Source organism: Stegostoma tigrinum, chromosome 2 (assembly GCF_030684315.1).
Source record: "Stegostoma tigrinum isolate sSteTig4 chromosome 2, sSteTig4.hap1, whole genome shotgun sequence".
NCBI lineage: Eukaryota > Metazoa > Chordata > Chondrichthyes > Orectolobiformes > Stegostomatidae > Stegostoma > Stegostoma tigrinum.
In genome coordinates, this window is record NC_081355.1 from 14,747,892 (window position 1) to 14,770,241 (window position 22,350).

At 39.4% G+C, this 22,350-nt stretch overlaps 1 protein-coding gene across 1 annotated transcript in view; it reads left to right on the forward strand.

Annotated features, from left to right (window-relative positions):
* Nucleotides 1-22,350, forward strand: part of gmds (GDP-mannose 4,6-dehydratase) — a 625,969-nt gene that overhangs the window by 252,723 nt on the left and 350,896 nt on the right. Inside the window, exon 7 of the mRNA XM_048547800.2 lies at nucleotides 9,103-9,230. Within this exon, the coding sequence (XP_048403757.1) occupies nucleotides 9,103-9,230 (128 nt within the window). The remainder of the gene's footprint in view (nucleotides 1-9,102; nucleotides 9,231-22,350) is intronic.

Consider the following 22,350-nt stretch of genomic DNA (forward strand, 5'->3'; position numbering starts at 1 on the left):
TTAAATAAACGAAAGTGAATGACCAATGTGATTTTTTTGTTCAGTATTCATCAGTTTCCATATTGTGGGTCAACTGGCCTGTTTGGTGATATAGGTTTGTTCATGCTTAGGCCTGCTCAGCAGTTTTCATAGATCATTTTGTAGGCTAATAAGTGTGTTTAATGGAACACCCAAGTACACCCAAACTTGGTTGACTATTTAAGGTGATAGTGAGATACTGGCATTGCCACCTTCTGTGGTGGCTGCTTGAACAATGTTCCAGCATAAACTTCACACAAATAACACATGATTTCAAGGGTAGAAGAGTGATTAACTTCAGTAACCAAGTATGGTCAAGCAACCATAGGCCCAAAATTGGACATGCTAGATTGAAATACAGTTGGAAAGATTGAGCCTGTCAGAAAATTGGCCAAACTAAATTAAACAGCAGCCAGCAGCTACCTACTACAAAGAACCGCAGAAACCAAGATGAAAAGGTCACAAAGTTTCCAGTTACAACCAGCCCAAAGGTTGTGTATTGGAGAGGTGTTGATCAGACATTCTGGCATCTTGAGAGCCCGAGTACCCTTCCCAGCACGGCAACAGTGAGCAGTGTTGGAACGTCCCCACTCAATGACTTTAAGCCAGCTCATGATCCCATTGACAAAAGGCTACGGAACATTCTGGAAGGTTAGGAGCAAAGGGGTATAAGAACACACACCTCGATGCCACCTCTTGGAGAAAATCACCTGGCCAAGCGGTGGAGCTCCATCCACTTGTAGAGAGAGGGTGAGAAGATCCACACTGACCCCTGCGAGAACAACCTTCATGGAAGAGAGCCAGACTGAGTTGGAGAAGAGATTCCAATAGCCCAACTCAAACACATGAATTGTTGCAGCTTATATTCTTTCTCAGATGGATAGAGCCAGATAGAGAGTAAATAAGTGGGAAGTCAGCAAATGCTCACATAGTGTTTTTAGTAAGGAATATTTCGTTGATAAAATTGAGTTGAGCTGCAAATCGAATTCTGTGACCCTTTATCTGCTTCCCTGACTACAGTACTTGGGTAAAGTGTTTTGAATACATAAACAGGTTGAAGCATCTAAAACATGGACAACAAAAGGCGTTGTCTGCAGTTTTGATAAATTGCCATCTTTATGGATAGATTTTGAAAAGTAAAGGAGGCCATCGATTTGGTGTCATTATGAGCTGTTACATTTGTATGTATTCTGAAAGATCAGCTCCATTGCAGTAACAAGCTGCTGACCCAAATGTGACAGTACTCTCATTATTTTTTAAATAGAAGCTACGTATGCCATTGTCATACACTGCTGTTATATGGAGGAAGAGAATATCCATTTTGAGTTACTTCTGAAAAGGTTCCATATTGAATCCCTGATCTCAACCAGATATGTACTTACATAGTTTTACTTTGATTTGTCAGCAAAATTTTAAAACCTTGCAAAAAGGTGACAAGTATTTGAAGCTTTTTGTCTTGCATACAACAGAATTAAGATGCAAGAAACAAAGGGACATCAAGTCATTTTCCTGTGTCCTAGTTCTGATGAGTGTAAGATGAAAAGCTTAAAAATTCTTGTCTCCTTTTAGGAGCGTTTAAGTTCAACACAATGTTATTGAAAACACAAAAATACGCATCTGAGCACATCTTATAAATTTTCTAAATGCTGTTAAAATAGTAAAATAAAAGTTCTGATTCATGCCATTTTAGATTTTTAAAGAATAGTTTTCTTAATTAATGTTTTGTGTTTTTTCTGCAACTGGGCCTAGATCTCCAGGATTCAAATGCTGTACCTTTTCAATAATCTTCATTTATCTGTAATTTGTGCCCCAAGGATTAACAAATCATTTGCAAGGTTAAATGTAGCCTTGGGCTATGCTGCAAAGACAGCTTGGATTGGTAGACATTAAATACAGCCCAACATTCCTATGAGGTTAAACAACGCACATATTTGCCAAATAGAAAATTATAACAGGAATGAAATTCTGAAAATACAACTGATTTGAAGAGACATAAAATGAAAAATCGAAGAACGATGTAAGAAATAAATAGATTTTTAAGTTTCAGTACAAAATCTGGCAAGGTTATCTTTGTCATTTTGCCCTATTATCTTCTTGCAGTATTCAAATGTGATATTGTGCTGCGGCACGTTGACCAGTAAAGAGTATTTGGTAGTTATAACAGAATTCCAAAAGAATGATTTGTCTTAATTCCTAGAATCATACGGTCTAGGAGATAATTCAAACCATTGTGCCTGTGCCAACTCTTAGAAAGAGGTTTCCAAATTTCTGGACAAAATTAAAGACATTATATTCAAATGTACCATGTACTGTATAAATATAAAAGTACATGTGCAATGCTAGAGCCTATACAGAAGACAAATAAAATTTAAGTACATTGGTGGACTAAACATGTCAATTAGTAATGAAGCTTAACCTTTTTAACCTCTTTAACCTTTGGGTCAAAAAAGTGCTTCTGATTTATAAACGTACCGAATAACTATGCACATTCTTGACACTTGATCATAGTTATGCTTTGTTTCTGGCTAGTTTTATTCAAATGTTTTATTCATATTCATTTTGTTTTCCTTTTGGAGTGACAGTCTCATTTATGAAGGTCAGGGTTATCAACAATTAGAAAAGCACTCCTTGTTCCACTGATAGCAACAAACATTCTCACCTGTGCAGCCATGCACAGGATAAGAACTGTCCTTTGCTCAAACTTCATCACCTTTACCCTTTACAGATCCCAAACCTCCTTTATGATACTAAAATCACAAATTTGTCCCCAGTTAGTGGCAAAGTACAGAAATTTCTTACCTGTGGATTTGTACCTCCTGGATATATTTCCACCCTCATCCATCAATGGGCTTTTTTTTTTCTCTTTTTCTTGAATTAAAAGGTTTCAAACTGTAATTTCATGGATGTCGGTCATTCCCCAATACACTGAATTGACTGAAGAATTGTGTCCTGAAGAAGGGTCACTAGACCTGACAAGTTCATTCATTTCTGCTGAGTTCTCCAGCAATTTCTGTTTTCGTACCAAATTGACTATTGTTTGATGATAAATCAGGATATTTTATTGAACTGCAAGGAGGTAATAGTTAGATGTTGAAAGCCAAGGTAAATCCAGGTGTCATCTTTGGGAACTGGGCTAACCCTCCGCTTCTTCCTGTCCCGCAGGCTTAACCGTTCCCCCTCCACCGACATTCTCATCCGCCTAGTCACACTCGTCCTCACCCTTATCAACTTCTCTTTCGATTCCTCCCACTTCCTACAGATGAAGGGGGTGGCAATGGGTACCTGCATGGGCCCAAGCTATGCCTGCCTCTTTGTAGGTTACGTGGAACAGTCCCTCTTCCGTACCTACATTGGTGCCAAACCCCACCTCTTCCTCAGTTACATTGATGACTGTATGGCGCTGCCTCTTGCTCCCAAGAGGAGCTTGAACAGTTCATCCACTTCACCAACACCTTCCACCCCAACCTCTAGTTCACCTGGGTCATCTCCAACACATCCCTCACCTTCCTGGACATCTCTGTCTCCATCTCAGGTAACCAGCTAGAAACTGATGTCCATTTCAAGCCCACCGACTCCCACAGCTACCTAGAATACGCCTCCTCCCATCCACCCTCCTCCAAAAATTGCATCCCCTATTCCCAATTCCTTCGCCTCCGCTGCATCTGCTCCCAGGATGAGGCGTTCCACTCCCGCACATCCCAGATGTCCGCGTTCTTCAAGGACCGCAACTTCCCCCCGCAAGGTGGTCGAGAACGCCGTCGACCGTGTCTCCTGCATTTCCCACAACACGTCCCTCACACCTCGTCCCTGCAATAACTGCCCAAACAGAATCCCCCTAGTCCTCACATACCACCCCGCTAACCTCTGGATACAATGCATCATCTTCCGACACTTCCGCAATCTACAATCCGACCCCACCACCCAAGACATTTTTCCATCCCCACCCTTGTCTGCCTTCCGGAGAGACCACTCTCTCCGGGACTCTCTTGTCTGCTCCACACTGCCCTCCAACCCCACCACACCTGGCACCTTCCCCTGCAACCGCAGGAAGTGCTACACTTGCCCCCACATCTCCTCCCTCACCCCCATCCCAGGCCCCAAGACGACTTTCCATATCAAGCAGATGTTCACCTGCACATCTGCCAATGTGGTATACTGTATCCACTGTACTCGTTGTGGCTTCATCTACATTGGGGAAACCAAGCGGAGGCTTGGAGACCACTTTGCAGAATACCTCCGCCTGGTTCGCAATAAACAACTGCACCTCCCAGTCGCGAACCATTTTAACTCCCCCTCCCATTCCTTAGATGACATGTCATTCCTGGGCCTCCTGCAGTGCCACAACGATGCCACCAGAAAGTTGCAGGAACAGCAACTCATTCCGCTTGGGAACCCTGCAGCCCAATGGTATCAATGTGGACTTCACAAGCTTCAAAATCTCCCCTTCCCCCACTGCATCCCAAAACCAGCCCAGCTTGTCCCCGCCTCCCTAACCTGTTCTTCTTATCGCCCATCCCCTCCTCCCACTTCAAGCCACACCTCCATTTCCCGCCTACTAACCTCATCCCACCTCCTTGATGTGTCCGTCCTCCCCGGACTGACCTGTCCCCTCCCTGCCTCCCCACCTATACTCTCCTCTCCATCTATCTTCTCCTCTCTCCATCTTCGGTCCACCTCCCCCTCTCTCCCTGTTTATTTCAGAACCCTCTCCCAATCCCCCTCTCTGATGAAGGGCCTAGACCTGAAACATCAGCTTTTGTGCTCCTAAGATGCTGCTTGGCCTGCTGTGTTCAACCAGCTTCACACTTTGTTAACCAATCTTTTGTCCCTTTCGGTGTCACATCAGATTACCTGAAGGTGCTAGGGATATGATTCAAAGTCCAGGGCATATACTAAAAAAACTGGGAGGAATGCATCACCAAGGTGAGTTAGGAACTGGGCACCCTATCGACACTATGGCTAAGAAGCTGGTTATCAACTAGAGGTGTTCTCAGTGCCACCTAGGTGGGACAGGTCACACCTTTTAACTGAGCTTGTGCCACAGCAGCCATTTTCTACTTTATCTTGAGGTTGGAGGTGGATTGTGTCTACAGGGACACTAGGTACAAACCATAGATAGAGAGAGAAAAAATGTACTGAATATTATCCTCATGCTGATGACTTTCTGGATGGCTAGTGCAAGCTGTTTGTAGACCGTCAGCATACAAACAGAAAGTGTCCTCACATGTTCAGGTTCTCCCTGTCCCTGGTGTTGTGAAGAATGGTTAGATTAAATAGTACTATTCTATTATTAACAGATTAACTTAAAACATGAATGGCAAGTGACAAATGTGGGACAATGAACCAGTGCGATCAACCTACAGAAAGGTTTTGACTATCAGTAGACCTTAGGGAGATGTAGCAATATCATAAAATAAAATGTTGTTAATGCACATAGATTTTGTTTCTTATTGCAAATGGAATGGACTGTAGCAGTAGGAATGTTTTACCAAAGTTGCGCAAGGCATTTTGAGACACATCTATAGTACTATTTAGAATTTTTGACATACTTAATTAAGCAATGTAATGGGCCTCCATTAAGTTGAGATTTGAAGAATGAGAGGTGATCTTGTTGAGACATATGTGGTTCTGAGTCAGCTTGATGGGGTACATGTGAAAGGATGTTACCCTTGTGACAGACTAGAACTAGAGGTCACAGTTTTAAAATCAGGGACTCCTCCTTCAGAAGGTGATAAGTCTGTCAAATTTTCTTCCTCAGAGTGATGGAAATAAAGACATTTAATGTTTCTGAAGCATACAGAGATAAATTATTGATTAACTAGGGAGTCAAAGGCTGTTTGGTGTAGGCGAGAAAGTGGAGTTGAAGCCACAGTCAAATCAGCTGTGACCTTATTGAATGGTGAACAAGACGGACCAAATGGCTACTTCTCTCCGAGTTAGTATGTGGGTAATATGAAGTGCAATTCAGTCCAATGTGGAGAAAATTGGAGTTGAACTAAATCCTAACAGGGGATGTTCCAAAAATTCCATTTGACCTTTCTGATGTGAATTGTTGATCATCTCATACTCTGCAGTTGGAATGGCAACACTGTCTTGTTTGAAGTTAGAGAATGTTCTGAGAATCTTCCAAGCCATTTCAAATTTAATTTGGTTCAATATGGCTATTTGTCCACTTTCATTTATAGTTAAGCAAACTTTTTCACAATTTCAACTAATCATCTATTGATTTCTGTGATGCAATTCCACAGTAATTCAATGCGAAGTCTAAGTCTTCTGTTGCACTTGCATTTCCACTCATAATAGAAACCTGTGCTAAGCTTGATTGACAAAACTGTTTTAACTATGAGTGAATTATGAAGGCTTTCCTGCAGATTTGACCCATTTCTGGTGGAAATGAAAATCTCTAACCTTGCACATATCGTGAATTGGGGATGCTTGTTTTAAAATGAATCGCTGATATACAGCAAGTGAATCAAACAGATTGTTTTGTTACATGAAACTCCTTGATTATTAAGAACTGTTTTGGGAATTGCTCATTAGATTATCCAAGTGACAAATGTAAAAGTTAGATACCAATTTGAATTGGATTGAGGCTAACATACAATTATTAAGCATTTTTAAACAAATAAACTCCATTATCTAATTATGTGGCTAAGGAATGTTACTGTTCATGGTGTTTTGAGGTGGTTTGCAAGAAACTGCTGGTTTTCTTCCTCTCTTTATGGAGAAATGTACTCAGTTTCAAAACCAAGACAAGAGAATTCAAATAAAGAGTACACCACGTGAGCATGAAAACTTGTGTTCCACTCTTTAATTGAATGCCAGAATATTGTAAGAGCAATGTAGTCACTAGGTTTCCAGCTCTTTAAGGCACAGTTATTGTCAGTGACAAAGTGAGGCTGGGTGTGGGAAGAGGGGACAGAATTTGTCTTTTTGCTTGCAGAACTTTCATTGCTTCTCCAGTTTTCTCTGTCGCCCAAAATGAGTGAGTGAAACAACAGCAAAATTGTGTCATCAAGACAAAATAAGATATTTAAGCAGTAGGAAACCCACTTGGCTTGCTTTGGTATCATCTGTCTTGCATACATTAGCTGTCAACTAGGGCTCAGATCAAAAGCCTTTGGAAAGTTTCTCAAGTTTGCAATAAAATTGCACAAAGGATACATTTATGTTGTAAGATGTCTGCCTGCAGTATTTTTCCAAACACAATTATAGTGTGGCTAATTGCCAGAAATTTTTTTTCTAACATGGGTAACAACATTTATATAAAAAACTTATTTGTATAATTATTAGAAATTTAAATGGCTAAAAAAGAAACATTGACTAAAAATGAGCAAAGTAAATCTTTAAATGAAAAATGAATACTTTTATGAAAATTTACCTTTACATATTTGAGTACCTGCTGTTAAATAATGTTGTTTTTGGCAGTCCTCAGCCAGCAAATTAGGTGTAATCTCTCTGATCTCAGTAGTCTGTTCAGTCAGCCATGGCATTCTGTGTCTGTCCATTTAGCTTTCCAGCTGTGCAGGGCCATAGCTAAGGCAATTCTGTGTTGGAGTGTTGAAGATCACCCAGTTTAACAGCAGATGGCAGCTAGTGAAAAATGCAGTCACCAAGCTAGAGTTCAAATTGGGTTCAAGAACAAAGTTAACTTGACTTATGTTGATGAATCTATTTTGTTTTAATTTATTCTAGTGTAATTTTCAATTAAAACCAAAATCCCAATGATTGTTTCACCAATTCAATTTTTTAAAATTCAAAGCAAGTTCAAGTGCTGTTTTCATGATATAGAGCAAGAATTTTATACCTCATGTTTTAGTTAGGATTCTGATGATAAAAATATTAGGTGATGGGAAAATCTTTAACCAAGTTTATCGGTGGAAAATGATTAATACTTAGACTATAATAGACAAAAGAACAATTTTCTGTTTACACCTGTGTAGTTTGAACACTTGACGAAATTAAAAATGAAAACTTTTAGGTTTTGGTAGATTTTACAGCAATTTGAATGTATTTTGTAGAGTCCCCACAAGTTACATTGCCTGTGAGTATTATAACCAGCTGTTTATCCCAGGTTACTAATATTTGTTGTTTGCCTTGAACGTTACTGACAAGCATTCCCAAAACTCTATTAAACTAATTTGGACAATTTCAGTGGATTCATCTGTTCACACCTAATTAAGGTACAATTACCTTGGCTTCTTAATCCCATGTTTTTACTACTGGGGCTACAGTTTGCACAGACTACAGAAGTAAACATTGCGAGGAAGAGAAAAGCAACAGGCTGCAGCATAAACTTTAGCCAAGGATGAGGCAGCACCTTGGTCTGTTGAAATCTGTTGTTGAATTAGAAGAGTTGTAAGTAATTGGTTACATAATGGCACTTATTTTTAACCAGTCACCTTATATAACTGGAAAATGTGCTAACAGAGCACAGATATTCCTAAATTTGACTAAAAGATTTACTGCATTTCTACAGCTTGTGGAAATGAACAACATGTCATTTGTGTTATCAGTCTCCTATTGTTGGATTAGATTTTGCAACACTGAATGTTTCAATCTTTATATTTTGACAACACAATGAATCATCAGTTCCATTTTATTTAATGCCTTTAATTTTTTGTTTTGATAATTGCTGTTGATTAGTACTCAGTTACGCAGTTTTAAAATTGACGTTATCTGCAAAGGCAGTTTATTACGAAAGGTTAAAGCCCATTGCTTTCTATTTTATAACTGAACTTTCTTTACTTTTAAACTTTAACAATTTGTTGATATTCTGCATTTGGTATTTATAGGATTACAGCTGCACACAATTTTATTGGTTTGGCTCCTGAATTGGGGGTATAAATAGTAAATTTAAAAATTAAGTAGTTTGTTAAGAAGCGTTAGAAAGTTTTTTTTTCCTGTGTAAATGGAGTTCTTGACTCTGATTTGAAGCTTCTGGGTTTACTGAAGTGACAGAAGATACAATAATGCAAAAAAATCTAGTAACTCTTCAAATGTTAAATTCTCTTTTGTTTCCCTTTTGATACAATTAAACAATCAGAATAACTATATTGATGTTATCTGTTATCTTTGTTTCAGGGTCTAATTTTGTTACTCGGAAAATTAGCCGGTCAGTGGCTAAGATTCACCTCAGACAGCTGGATTGTTTTAGCTTGGGCAATCTGGATGCCAAGAGAGATTGGGGTCATGCCAAGGATTACATTGAGGTAGGCCATTGGCCAGAGGCTGTTCAGAAATAGTTCCCTGCCTGGATGATAGGTTTCATGCATCATCTCAAAAAAATTGCTTGATGTGTATGGTGTATCTTGTGAACTTGTGCCAGAGGAGCGTTGCTATCACAGTGTACAGTCAATTACAGTCAAGGGACTTCAGTTCCATGGTGGGCTACCCCAGTCCTGACCTGACTAAAAACAATCTTTCACTTCATTCAGATCAGCAATAAATTTACATTTCACTGGTAACTTACTGCTAGAGGGTCATTCTGAATCTTTTATAGCAAATTTAGTTTTTATCCCTTTCTGAACTTTTCCCCACTTCTCTCTTTCATTAGATGTAGTAATGTAAAAGTATGTTTGAATTTTACAATGTATTTAATTTCATTTTCCAATTTATAGTTTGGAACAACTATGGAGACTATTTAACTCTAGTAGACAGCAGCAAAAATAGTGTCTGGACTGGCTAGCTTGTTTCCCTCAGTTGGGTCCTGACAGGTTTCCTGTGCTTACAATGCTATTTCTGTCTTTTTGAATCATACATCCCTGGGACACAGACACTGGTTTTCCAGAACTATTTACGTAATTTAAACAGAAGCTAGAAACCTACAAAGCAAGAAAAGCTGACAGTTTAATAAGGGTGCGGCAACAAGTTTATGGTAAATGCCTCCGTGTGGGTTTACTTCTATGTGAAAGAAAGCAGCAAATCCAGATGTCTGCTACTGGAAGTGCAAACACCACAGAACTTTACACTGATGATATACTTGGTTTCCACTTAAATTTTAATGATAGATTTAAACTAAGTTTTTCGCAAATGTTATATAGTTAAACTAAATTTTTATCCTATTAGAAAGGTCAGTCTGCAATTACAGATAGAGGGAGAAAATTATAACTTTCTTATTTCATGCTTCCTCATCACAATTTTCCTGTGTTAAACCTTTCCTGGTACATGTATTCTTTGGCATAAATGTTCTTCTATGGAATTTTGTCCAATCTGCACCCACCTCACAAGTTGTGGAAGGTTAAGAAATGAACTGAGCAAATGTCTGATTCATTAGTTTGTTTTAAACTCACCAAAGGTCTAATTCATTAGATTTTATTAAATTCAGTTTTTTTTCTTTGGCTTTTGCTGCTGTTTCATAATCCTAATGAAAATCTAGCACTCATAAAGATTGAATGAATCTGGTTTAAGATAAATACTGTGGTTGCTAACAAATGGCAGTACAAGAAGCCAAAAAAAATACAAGACCAAGTTTTTTTTTATTAAATTTGGCTAAAGGTCTAGGCTATTTTTAAAAAAAAACTCAAGACTGCTCTGATCTTATCTGTAGTTTCTCCAGGATTTAAAGCTGCCAATGTCAGGCACATTATACTACAGGGTGTCTAACAGTTCTTAGCTTTCATACTTTTGAAATCCAGTGGAAAGGTAAGTGAATAAATAGCAAAATATTTGTGCTATATTAGTTGAACTGATAGGGGGATGAATTTAATGTATGGTCTCCATTACTCCTATGTTAGCATGCAATTTGTTTGTGTGAGATGATATATCTAGTTATAATGATCATACACTGACACTCAGTATGTATTTAAAATACAGTGAATAGCCCATATCTTTATGCCTTCTGGGGAATAGTTTGTGTTTTTCAAAATTCCAGATTATGAATGTGGATAAATGCAGGGCTGTTGGGGAAGGGGCAGGAAATGGTATCTTTTCAAAGGACCAGCATAGACATGGTGAGCTGAATGGCCTCTTTTTGTACTTTTATCATTCCATGATTGCATATGAAAACATTTGTTCGTGGCTCTATTACTTGTGTATACATCTGCTCCAAATCATATTTGAATTACATCCCCCTTAAGTTCTGCTAGCAACCATCATCCTTTAACTTGTGGGAGAATGGCCTGAACCTCTGAACCACTCCTCAACTGGAATCAACATTGACTGGTTTCTGCATGGAGTAAACTGGCACTATTTGTGTTTTGTCTTTAGTTTGACTCTCCTGAGCACCCAGCTGCCACCCATTGTTCCTTTTGAAGTCCAGTAAAAGGATGGACAATGATTACTGATGTTACTGATACAAATGCTCAATTTCAAAGGATTTTAAGAATCTGCAATTTAACTCTTCAGCTTTTAGATAGAAATATGACTATTGCTGAACTATTCTGATAATGTGCATTTTTTCTTTCTAAAAACAGTAATTTTCTTTCCATTTTTATGTTCAGAAATTTTGATTTCTTCCTAGAAAATATTTCCATGGGTATGGAGCCCTCTGCTTTACATCTTCCCAGTAGCCATTCTTGATGTTTGGGCTAAGGAAGGGAAGACTTGCACTTATATAGCTTTGTGTGCAGAGTCATGGTATTCCAATGTGTCTCACAAACAATAAAGTACTTGGAAGTGGAGTGTCTGTCATAATTGGATAGCGCAACAATCAATTTTGGAACTGTTCCATTAGTAACAATGGCCAGGTGGTCTTTGATAATGTTGATTGACAGATAAATATTAGTGAGAAGACTGGGGAAACAAACGCATTTGTAAAGAACATACTTTAAACATAAATCGCCATTCACTTTTAGGTTTTATACTCTCTCTAGCTTCTTATTTTATTTCAAAATGAATGGTAACCATTTATTTAAATGGCTGATGTTAGTTTTCTGTTGAGGCTGAAAAGAATGCATTTCAAGTCATTTTTAAAATTATGTTTAAGATATATATGGATGGTTATAGAATAACACATTGAACTTCTGTTATCTGAGCTACTTTCATACTTTGAAAATAACGTTCCAGTCATACATGAAGTCAAAGAAGAATCGAATGATGATAAGCATTTAATTGTTCTATCAATGAAAGACTGTTATAATACAGTTAGATGAATGAACAGTCCTCACTTAGTTCTGTAAGCCATTCAATATGCTTTGCCAATTCCTGTCCATTTAATGGGATAATAACATGTGCTTATATAATCATTCACAGTGGAGTTCTATAATAATAGTCTAATCCTGTTTTCATCACTGATCTGCAGGTTAGTGTTTCTAGCAAACTGGTTACCAAGAGAATTAAAGTATATAGTGTCTTTTATTGGCCGTGCATAATTTAAAGAAACATTTTGATATGTTCAAAAGTGCTTTTTGCACCCAATTTTAATTTGCCACTGGGATTGTAAACAAGATTAACTTTATTTTTGCTATGGCATATCGTCTTGTTTTACATAATTACTTAGATTACATACCGGGTTTCCATCTTTAAATCCACATGCTGCTATTTTACACAGTGATCTAGAGGTGTTGTTCTAGAACTTTAAATGCCATAAACAAGAAGCTAGGGTGGTGTGGGGATGAAATGACAGAGAAACATGGAAGTGCAGGTAATATGAAGGTAATGCCAGATTTCATAATTTGAATATTTTTCTCCATTTTCCTACCAGCAGTCTACCAGATAGGCTTTAAGCACTCCTCTCTAATTCTGGCCTCTAGTACATTTCCACTTACAGTTGCTCCATCATTACTTGCCATGCGTCCACTTGCTTTAGCAGTGTGTTCTGGAATTCCTCTCTGCTTCTCTACTTCACTTTCATCCTTTAAGATGCTACTAAAAACTTTTCTCTTTGTGCAAACATTTGATTATTTAACCTGATATTTCTTTATGTGGCTTAGTGTTCTGTGAAGCACCTTAGGAGGTTTTACTAAAGACAAAATATTATTTTATGCTTTTGTAATTGTTGTTGCTGTCTGGTTGTTGGCTAGGAGGGGCTGTGCCAGAAAGTGGCAGTCGGGAAATGAAGTAGAAGCATCGAGAGATTGCAGTGGGTGCAAGAGTGCAGAGAGATGGGGTGTTGAGGAAATCACAGTTGGCTGGAGACGGGTTGAATGAAGAGTTACTAAGCGAGGAAGGTGATCAGAAGAAAAGAAGCTGGTTGGCCTTTGGGAAGTAAGAAAGAGGCGAGGGTGGACATTGGAACATTAGAAAATGAGGCTGGGGAAGTAGTAATGGGAGCAAAGAAATGGCAGACGAACTGTATGGGTGCTTTGCATCAGTTTTCACAATAGAAGACATCAGCAGCATGCCAGAACTTTGAGAGACAGGGAGCAGAGTTGAGCGTAGTGGCCAGCACTAAGGAGAAGGTGCTGGGGAAGCTGAAAGGTCTGAAGGTGGATGAAATACCCTGAGCAGATGGACTACTTTTTTTTAGAATCCCTACAGTGTGGAAACAGGGCCTTCGGCCCACTACGTCCCAGAGTTCTGAATGAGATAGTGAGGAGATTGTTGAGGCATTGGCGATGATCTTTCTGGAGTCAGGGAGGGTTCCAGAGGGTTGGAAAGTGGATACTGTAACACCTATGTTTAAGAAGGGAGGCAGACAGAAGACAGGAAATTGTAGGCCAGTTAGCCTGACCTTGGTCATTGGTAAGATTTTAGAGTTCATTATTAAGGATGACATTGTGGAGTACTTGGAAGTGCATGGTAAAACAGGGCAGAGTCAGCATGGCTTCGTTAAGCGGAGGGTATATCTCTGTATCTGTTAGGATTCTTCGGGGAGGTAACAAGCAAGTTAGGCAACGGAGAGTCAGTGGATGTGATCTATTTAGAATTCCAAAAGGCCTTTCACAAGGTGCCGCACAGGAGACTGCTAAATAAGGTAAAAGACCAAGGTGTTAGGAACAAAGTACTGACATGGACAAAGGATTGGCTGACTGAAAGACAGCAGACTGTATGGATAAAGGGGTCATTTAAGGATGGCTGCCAATGACTGGTGGAGTTCCGCAGGGGCCCATGTTGGGATTACAGTTATTCATATGATACATTAACAATCTGCGTGAAGGAACTGAGGGTGTCATTGCTAAGTTTACAGATGACACAAAGATAGGTGGAGGGACAGGTAGTGTTGAGGAAGTGGGGTGGGTGCAGAAGGACTTGGACAGACAAAAGGAGAGAGGGTAGAGAAATAGTAAATAAATATAACGTGGGAACGTGCAAGGTTATGCACCTTGGTTGGAAGAATAGAGGTATAGACTATTTTCTAAACAGGGAAAAGCTTTGGAATTCTGAAGCACAAAGGAACTTGAGTTCTGGTTCACAACTTTCTTAAGGGGTTAACATTGAGATTCAGTTGACAGTTAGGAAGACAAATGCAACATTGGGATTAATTTCAAGAGGTTTAGAATACTAGAGCAGAGATGTACTGCCGAGGTTGTATAAGTCTCTAGTCAGACCATAATTAGAATATTGTGAACAGTTTTGGTCCCTGTTTGTACGGAAGGATGTGCTAGCATTGGAGAGGGACAGCGGAAATGGTCCCAGGGATGAAGATCTTGTCATACCAGGAGCAGTTGAGGACTCTGGGTCCTTATTTAAGAAGAATGATGAGGGGGAATTTGATTTAAAATTAACAGAACACCGAGAGGCCTGAATAGAGTGAATGTGGAGATGATGTTCCCACTAGTGGGAGAGACTAGTCCCAAGGGCACAGCCTCAGAGTGATGAGCCAATCATTTGGAACTGTGATGGGAAGGAATTTCTTTAGCCCTAGGGTGGGGAATTTGCAAAACTCATTGCTGCAGAAGGTTGTAGAGTGTATTTATTCCTAGATAGGTTCTTGATTAGTAAGCACACCGGGGTGATGGGGAGAAGACAAAAGAATGGAGTTGAGAAATATATCAACTCCGACTGAATGGTAGTGTCGACTTGATGGGCTGAATGGCCATTTTGGCACTCCTCTTCCTAGACCATAAGCAGTGGTGAATCTAGCAGTTTCAGCTGCAGGATTACCTAATCCTTGGGCAGTGTTTTATTTCTCCCTGGGCTTAATCTCATTACTGTAATACAGGTGTAATATCATTAAAAATTATTATTAATGCTGGCGACCTCTAGGAATTTGTTGCTTGTAAAGAATTGGGACAGAATTTTATTTCACCTGATCTACATGTAGCAAGGAGGACATTCCAGAATCTGTCTACCAAATAAGTTGGTTTTCCCAAGGTTTTCTAACTGAACCAAGGCATTTGATCCCATGGTGAAATTCCCAAAGATCAAAGGACCTGGTGAGAATGAAACATCAAATCTGACAAAGGAAGGATTTCTAATTAAAGGGATCCCATCATGGACCAGGAAGGCTGAACTAGAAATTGGGAATCCTCAGGCTGCAGTAACTGCAGGAATAGGAAAGAAATTGAGGAAGCTCCCCAGGTCTCGAGTCTTCAGTGGAGGTTTTGCCACAAGATAACCCAGAATGCCTGCAATGAGATGATTTTGTTGACAAACAGGAAGAAGTGAACAATCTCTCTATCCAAAAAGCTATCCATTGAAGATACCAAGAAAATAAGGAAGTGAGCAACAGGAGTTGAACCTGATAGAGAATGTTTTGGGAGGCGAGGGAAGGTGAGAAAATTAATGACATAGCAATTCCAGCTGGCAAGCCACATGCTCTGCGTTGCCCAGTATTTTATGACCAGCACTCATCAGACCAATGCACTTTGCGACTCCAGTCATTCCTGTTCCTCAGGCAACTCCTTACCACTGTCTGGATTGCCAACACTCCCATTCGCCTCCACTTATTGCCCCCTCTTACTCATACAACACAGTTTCCCCTCTGCAAATATTGCCCTTCGGTCCTTTCCACACAAGCTGTTTCTAATTTTATTAGCTCTCCGTTTTTTGTCCGTGCAAAAAACAGGAGAAAAGAGAAGACAGTGATGGGGCTGATGATATGTTAACATGCCCCTCCCAATGATGATGTCTGAGGGGATAACTCTGCTTCTCTGGCTCCTATCAAAGTCCATGTCCACGATCCCCATTTCAGTCTGAGTTTGGGGATCTCAAAACCAGCAGGAAAATCCTTTACAGTCATTTATTTTTTGTTACAACTTTTGGAAATATGGTTGTTCACAATGTACTGATTTTCACTGAGCAGGCTGCAGGTCATTAGGAACTTGAAACTCTCTGAATTATGTAAAGTAGCCAAATCGAGGCCCCTCATACTTAAAATGATGCATATTGGTCTCATGTCACACTTCACACTTTTGTCAGTAGCTTTTCCCAGAAGCACTGTTCATCTATACCAAACTGTCATGTGAATGTTCAACTTCATTGACCTACAGAAATAGTAGATCTTTCCAGTAGTTTTGCTTATTTAAAATACGTTTTTATTTCTACTGGATAGTTGGTTCAAACAGCATTTTTCTATATCAGTGATTCCCTTTTGGTAGAGGCTGGTATTTTGCATTGAAAACCCTTCAGTGCCAGTTTATTGTGGAGCAGTCTTACTTGTAGCAAGCTTTTCAGAGAAGAATTCCTTTAATATGGTCCCAATTATCTTCCTGAATTTAGGTGAGCAAAATTAAGTCATGTGGGGTCAGTAAAGCCAGATGGAATTGTATTTGTAACATTATGATGGCTATTATATCAAGAACTGCATTTTGAGATCTAGACAAGCCTATCTGAACAATTTTAAGGATACCTGCCTCCCTACCTCTTCTTTCAAAGGACTGGAGAAAGGTAAATTAGAATCAAATCTGGCATAGTGCAGGAGAAAGACCTAATTAAGGTATAGACAGACACAAGCCAAAGTGAAAATGTAGTTTAAAAACACAGAACATAGAACATAGAACAGCACAGAACAGGCCCTTCAGCCCACGATGTTGTGCCGACCATTGATCCTCATGTATGCACCCTCAAATTTCTGTGACCATATTCATGTCCAGCAGTCTCTTAAATGACCCCCAATGACCTTGCTTCCACAACTGCTGCTGGCAACGCATTCCATGCTCTCACAACTCTCTGTGTAAAGAACCCACCTCTGACATCCCCTCTATACTTTTCTCCAACCAGCTTAAAACTATGACCCCTCGTGTTAGCCATTTCTGCCCTGGGAAATAGTCTCTGGCTATCAACTCTATCTGTGCCTCTCATTATCTTGTATACCTCAATTAGGTCCCCTCTCCTCCTCCTTTTCTCCAATGAAAAAAGTCGGAGCTCAGTCAACCTCTCTTCATTAGATAAGCCCTCCAGTCCAGGCAGCATCCTGGTAAACCTCCTCTGAACCCTCTCCAAAGCATCCACATCTTTCCTATAATAGGGCGACCAGAATTGGACGCAGCATTCCAAGTGCGGTCTAACCAAAGTTTTATAGAGCTGCAACAAGATCTCACGACTCTTAAACTCAATCCCCCTGTTAATGAAAGCCAAAACACCATATGCTTTCTTAACAACTCTGCCACTTGGGTGGCCATTTTAAAGGATCTATGTATCTGCACACCAAGATCCCTCTGTTCTTCCACACTGCCAAGAATCCTATCCTTAATCCTGTACTCAGCTTTCAAATTCGACCTTCCAAAATGCATCACCTTGCATTTATCCAGGTTGAACTCCATCTGCCACCTCTCAGCCCATCTCTGCATCCTGTCAGTCCCGCTGCAGCCTACAACAGCCCTCTATACTGTCAACGACACCTCCAACCTTTGTGTTGTCTGCAAACTTGCTGATCCATCCTTCAATCCCCTCATCCAAGTCATTAATAAAAATTACAAACAGTAGAGGCTCAAGGACAGAGCCCTGTGGAACACCACTCACCACTGACTTCCAGGCAGAATATTTTCCTTCTACTACCGCTCGCTGCCTTTTGTTGGCCAGCCAATTCTGTATCCAAGCAGCTAAGTTCCCCTGTATTCCATTCCTCCTGACCTTCTGAATGAGCCTACCATGGGGAACCTTATCAAATGCCTTACTGAAGCCCATATACACCACATCCACAGTTCGACCCTCATCAACTTTTCTAGTCACATCCTCAAAGAACTCTAAGGTTTGTGAGGCATGACCTGCCCCTCACAAAGCCGTGTTGACTGCATTTGATCAAGCCATGCTCTTCCAGATGGTCATAAATCCTATCCCTCAGAATCCTTTCTAACACCTTGCAGACGACAGACGTGAGACTTACTGGTCTGTAATTGCCGGGGATTTCCCTATTTCCTTTCTTGAAGAGAGGAATTACATTTGCCTCTCTCCAGTCCTCAGGTACGACTCCAGTGGAGAGCGAGGATGCAAAGATCCTCGCACGTGGCGAAGCAATTGCATTTCTCGCTTCCCAAAGCAGCCGAGGACAAATCTGGTCCGGGCCTGGCGACTTGTCAATCTTAATGTTTGACAAAATTTTCAGCACATCAGCTTCCTCTATCTCTATCCATTCCAGCATGCACACCTGCTCTTCAAAGGTTTCATTCACTACAAAGTTCGTTTCTTTCGTAAAGACAGAAGCAAAAAACTCATTTAGGGCTTCCCCTACCTCCTCAGGCTCCACACAAGTTCCCTATGCTATCCCTGATCGGCCCTACTCTTTCTTTGACCATTCTCTCATTCCTCACAAAGTTGACATTTTCTAAACTCTGTAAAAACAATTGACCACATATATTTTAAATGATTCCCTCTGGGTTGAAATAATTGATTGGTATTGTATTAACAATCGACATGCCAAAAAGATACTTATGCCATTAGTTATGAATCCTGATTTTCTGCACTGAGTTTAATAGGCATTTAACATACTAAAAAGCTCTCAAAATGACATGGAGACTAAGGAAGTTTTTGCAAGTAACGCACAGCATTTTGCAATATTTCTTAATCTTGCTGGGTATATGTGGATTTGGAACGGTGCATGCCATTAACACAGTTATTTTTCCAGGGAGAGCTTGGTCCAATTTCTGAGAATAATTGGCCCCAACCATTTAGTTACCTCAGTTGTTTCTCCCTTTTCTCACCAAATATCAGTGGCTCATCTCTGAACTTGTGCCTGTTCAATTTCCCAACATATCTTCTTCGAGTTTGTCTCGTAAGTTAAACTCCCCTACCGTCCCCACCAACTATTTGACCTTTCTCCAGTAGTGTCTGGCATTGAAACTGCTTTCGTCCCTTCAGATATTGTTGCTCTTCTTTAAAAAATGCTATATTTAATCAGCCTTTTCCTCAAAATCCACTAACCATACAATTATTTTCTTGCAAATTGCCAATCTTCAGCGAACCTTTCCTCCGCAAAATGGTAACCATATTGCAACCTGTCTTTGCTCACTTTTCCTTGCAGCCACAATTTTGATGGAATTTCTCAACCTGTTGTAATGTATACATCAAAGCAGTCAGTTTGATTAAATGGCAAACATACCTGAATACTACAATTTTTGTCTTCCAAAAATGAAACAAAGTTTGTAAATCTGGTAATCTGAGGCATGCTACATAAATAAATGTATATTTCTCAGAGAAATCATTTTATTCCATTGCTGTTGTGACTGTTCTTCAAAGGCTAGTGAACTTGTCACAATTATAAGGTGGACAGAATTTCTTTTGTTTTGCCAACCTGCTGTGATTGTAACATTTTGCTAATTGTAATGTTTTAATTCAACATTAGTATTTTTATTTAGCATTGTAATTACCTGTTCATATTATTACAGATGTTCTTTTGATATTTTCACAAACCATCATTTATTTAAGAAAACAAGCCCCTGTTTATTGTCTTGATTGTCTGAATAAGTTTATAACATCAAAAGAAGTTGTTGTTTGTCTGAATCTTTTGTTTTAAGAGAAAAATAATTGATGTTCGAATTAGTTGATATAACATTCTACTCCAATTAATTTGAGTAATGAACTAATATTTCCTGGTGTCTGATTTTTCTTTTCCTTGATTAATTTGCCAAATAGGAATATCTGTTTTAAGTGGTAACATGTTTCTTGCATCAAGATTCTAAGGGGTATGCCAAAAATGCAACACTGTTTAACTTGACAAAGAAGCCCGGTGCTTTTAGAACTAAGGAGACCATTATTTTAATAAACTTTTCTATAACTGGATAGACACATTATTTTGAAATAAGATAAAAATTATTTTAAATATGACAATAGGAGGTCGTTGCATTTCACAAGATTTCCCCATGATACTTTGACACTGGGGCCTGGATTTTCCTTGCTGAAGCACACCTTATTTATGGAATATTGAGGAGCTTCAAAAAGTAAACTATGTAGAGATAATTTCCAATGAAAACTCACCTCGACAAAATAATAATGATTCTGCTATAACTTTGAGTGACTTGTCCTGGTGCACGAAGGTGCTGGGAGGGTGGCTTAATGTCCTGTTCCACTCATTGATCTTGGACATCAATGACATTATAAAGTTCACAATGTTTGGGATGAATGGCTTCCTAAAAGTGGTGAGTGGTAAGGAAATTTGAATGCTATTGTTAACAGAAATCTTATAGCAGTGAATTGGTTGGATGCAACTTATAAAGCTTAAAACTCAAAATTAAATGCAGTCAGAATGGCATTAGTCAGCATGCAAGACGGGCCAGTGAGTATGGAGGTGGAGGTGCCGGTTATTGGCTGCACATCTGATACATTCTTGAAGGTATTTCTGTCTGAGAACCGGAAGAGGGAGACTGCTGGGCACTAAAGGACAGTAAGTGCCTTAAGAGGATGGTGAAAGCTATGAAAGGAGGGGAGGGCACAAATGGGGGTACCATGCAACAAGCGATACACTCCATATTTTACACAAGGAGATTCCGTTACCTCATTGGCCATGGTAAGAAAGACAATGCTGCCAATATACATTCATTGCCATTCACAGAGACTTTATTCTGCTCCTTATTTTTTGTCTTTCCCATATGTATAAGTCAGGGCAACTATTCTGCAAAAGCATCCAATGCAAATATTAAAGTGCCTGCTTTATTCTTACTACTCAATCTAACAAATCTCCTTGCTCGGCATTAGGTGTATTACTGGTTGTCAGTTACTGTCATTTCTCATTATCTTTGGGTCAACACGCACATTCAGAGAAAACACTGTATATCTCTCATAAATGACTTTAGTGTTGACTCTTCCCACTCCAGATGAAAAAGTGGCCGACAATCAATGACACAAAACTACAAACAGGGGAAACACAATAGTCCCAGTATCTCTGAATGCAGATGAGAAAGAAATGCTAATATTGTGAGCAGATCGAAACGGGCATGTACGTAAGCAATATAACACCCACTTAGCTAGAAGTAGTTAGTGAGCCAAAAGGGCTGTGACCAAGTGAAACACTATGCATACGTGTGAGCTTGAGAATAAAAGGAATGTGGAGTTCCATTCCTCCTCAATTTCCTTATAGTTTTCATCATCCCCTTTTAAAGCACAAAACAATTAATCTCAAAAAGAAAATCCATTTTTTGTCACAACACTTGCTAGGAATTGCAAGCAGTATTAAATAGGACACACATCTATATACAAGTTTTAATCTGGCACTCAAACTGGCTCAAACTTTGTAAATTGATCTTAATAACTGTATGACTTAATTCTTTATGTTGTGTGGTCATGGATAATATGAAAGTGAATCATAATCCAGCACTATTTTAGCCTTTGTATGAGCACTTGTTTGGTGCAGTATTTATGACATTGAATGACATTTTGTGCATTTCTATAAAGAGGCACAAAGTTAGAACTTTTCACTTTGCATTCATCAGGATTTGGATACCAGTAACCAATCTTAGACGAATTTATACAGCATGAGAAGAGGGCACTGTTTGATTTGCCTGTAGGCAGCTTAGAGATGCTGCACGAACTGTTAACTTCAACTGCAGTCCATTAATTAAATTCGAAGCAAGTAGGGAGATTCTGATTGGTCGAGGCATTGTCCTGGTGAATGCAACAGGGATTAGCAGTATCTATAACTCTTCCTCAATGAAAAGGTGTAATATATGAACAATGGGATAGACTTACTAAAAAGGTCTCATAAATAAAGGATGCCTATATTGTAAGAAATTGCTCCAAATACACCTTTGCCAGTTTGATTTGCCTAATTTCCAGGGCAGTCACTACCATGGGATCTATAAACAATTCCCACCATAGCTTTTTCCCTTTAGTATTTCTTCAGTCCCCTCAAATAGGGTGTAGAGCTGGATGAACACAGCAGGCCAAGCAGCATTAGAGGGGCAGGAAAGCTGACGTTTCGGGCCTCCACTAAAATAGGGTACCTGTTTGCCTTACAATTTGCTCCTCTGAACCAAGATTATTTCTTGTTGTGGTGCTGATTTTGCTGTTTATTAAGAGAGCTACACCATTTACTTTTGCACCTTGTCTGTCAATCAGCAATGTTAAATGCCCTCAAAT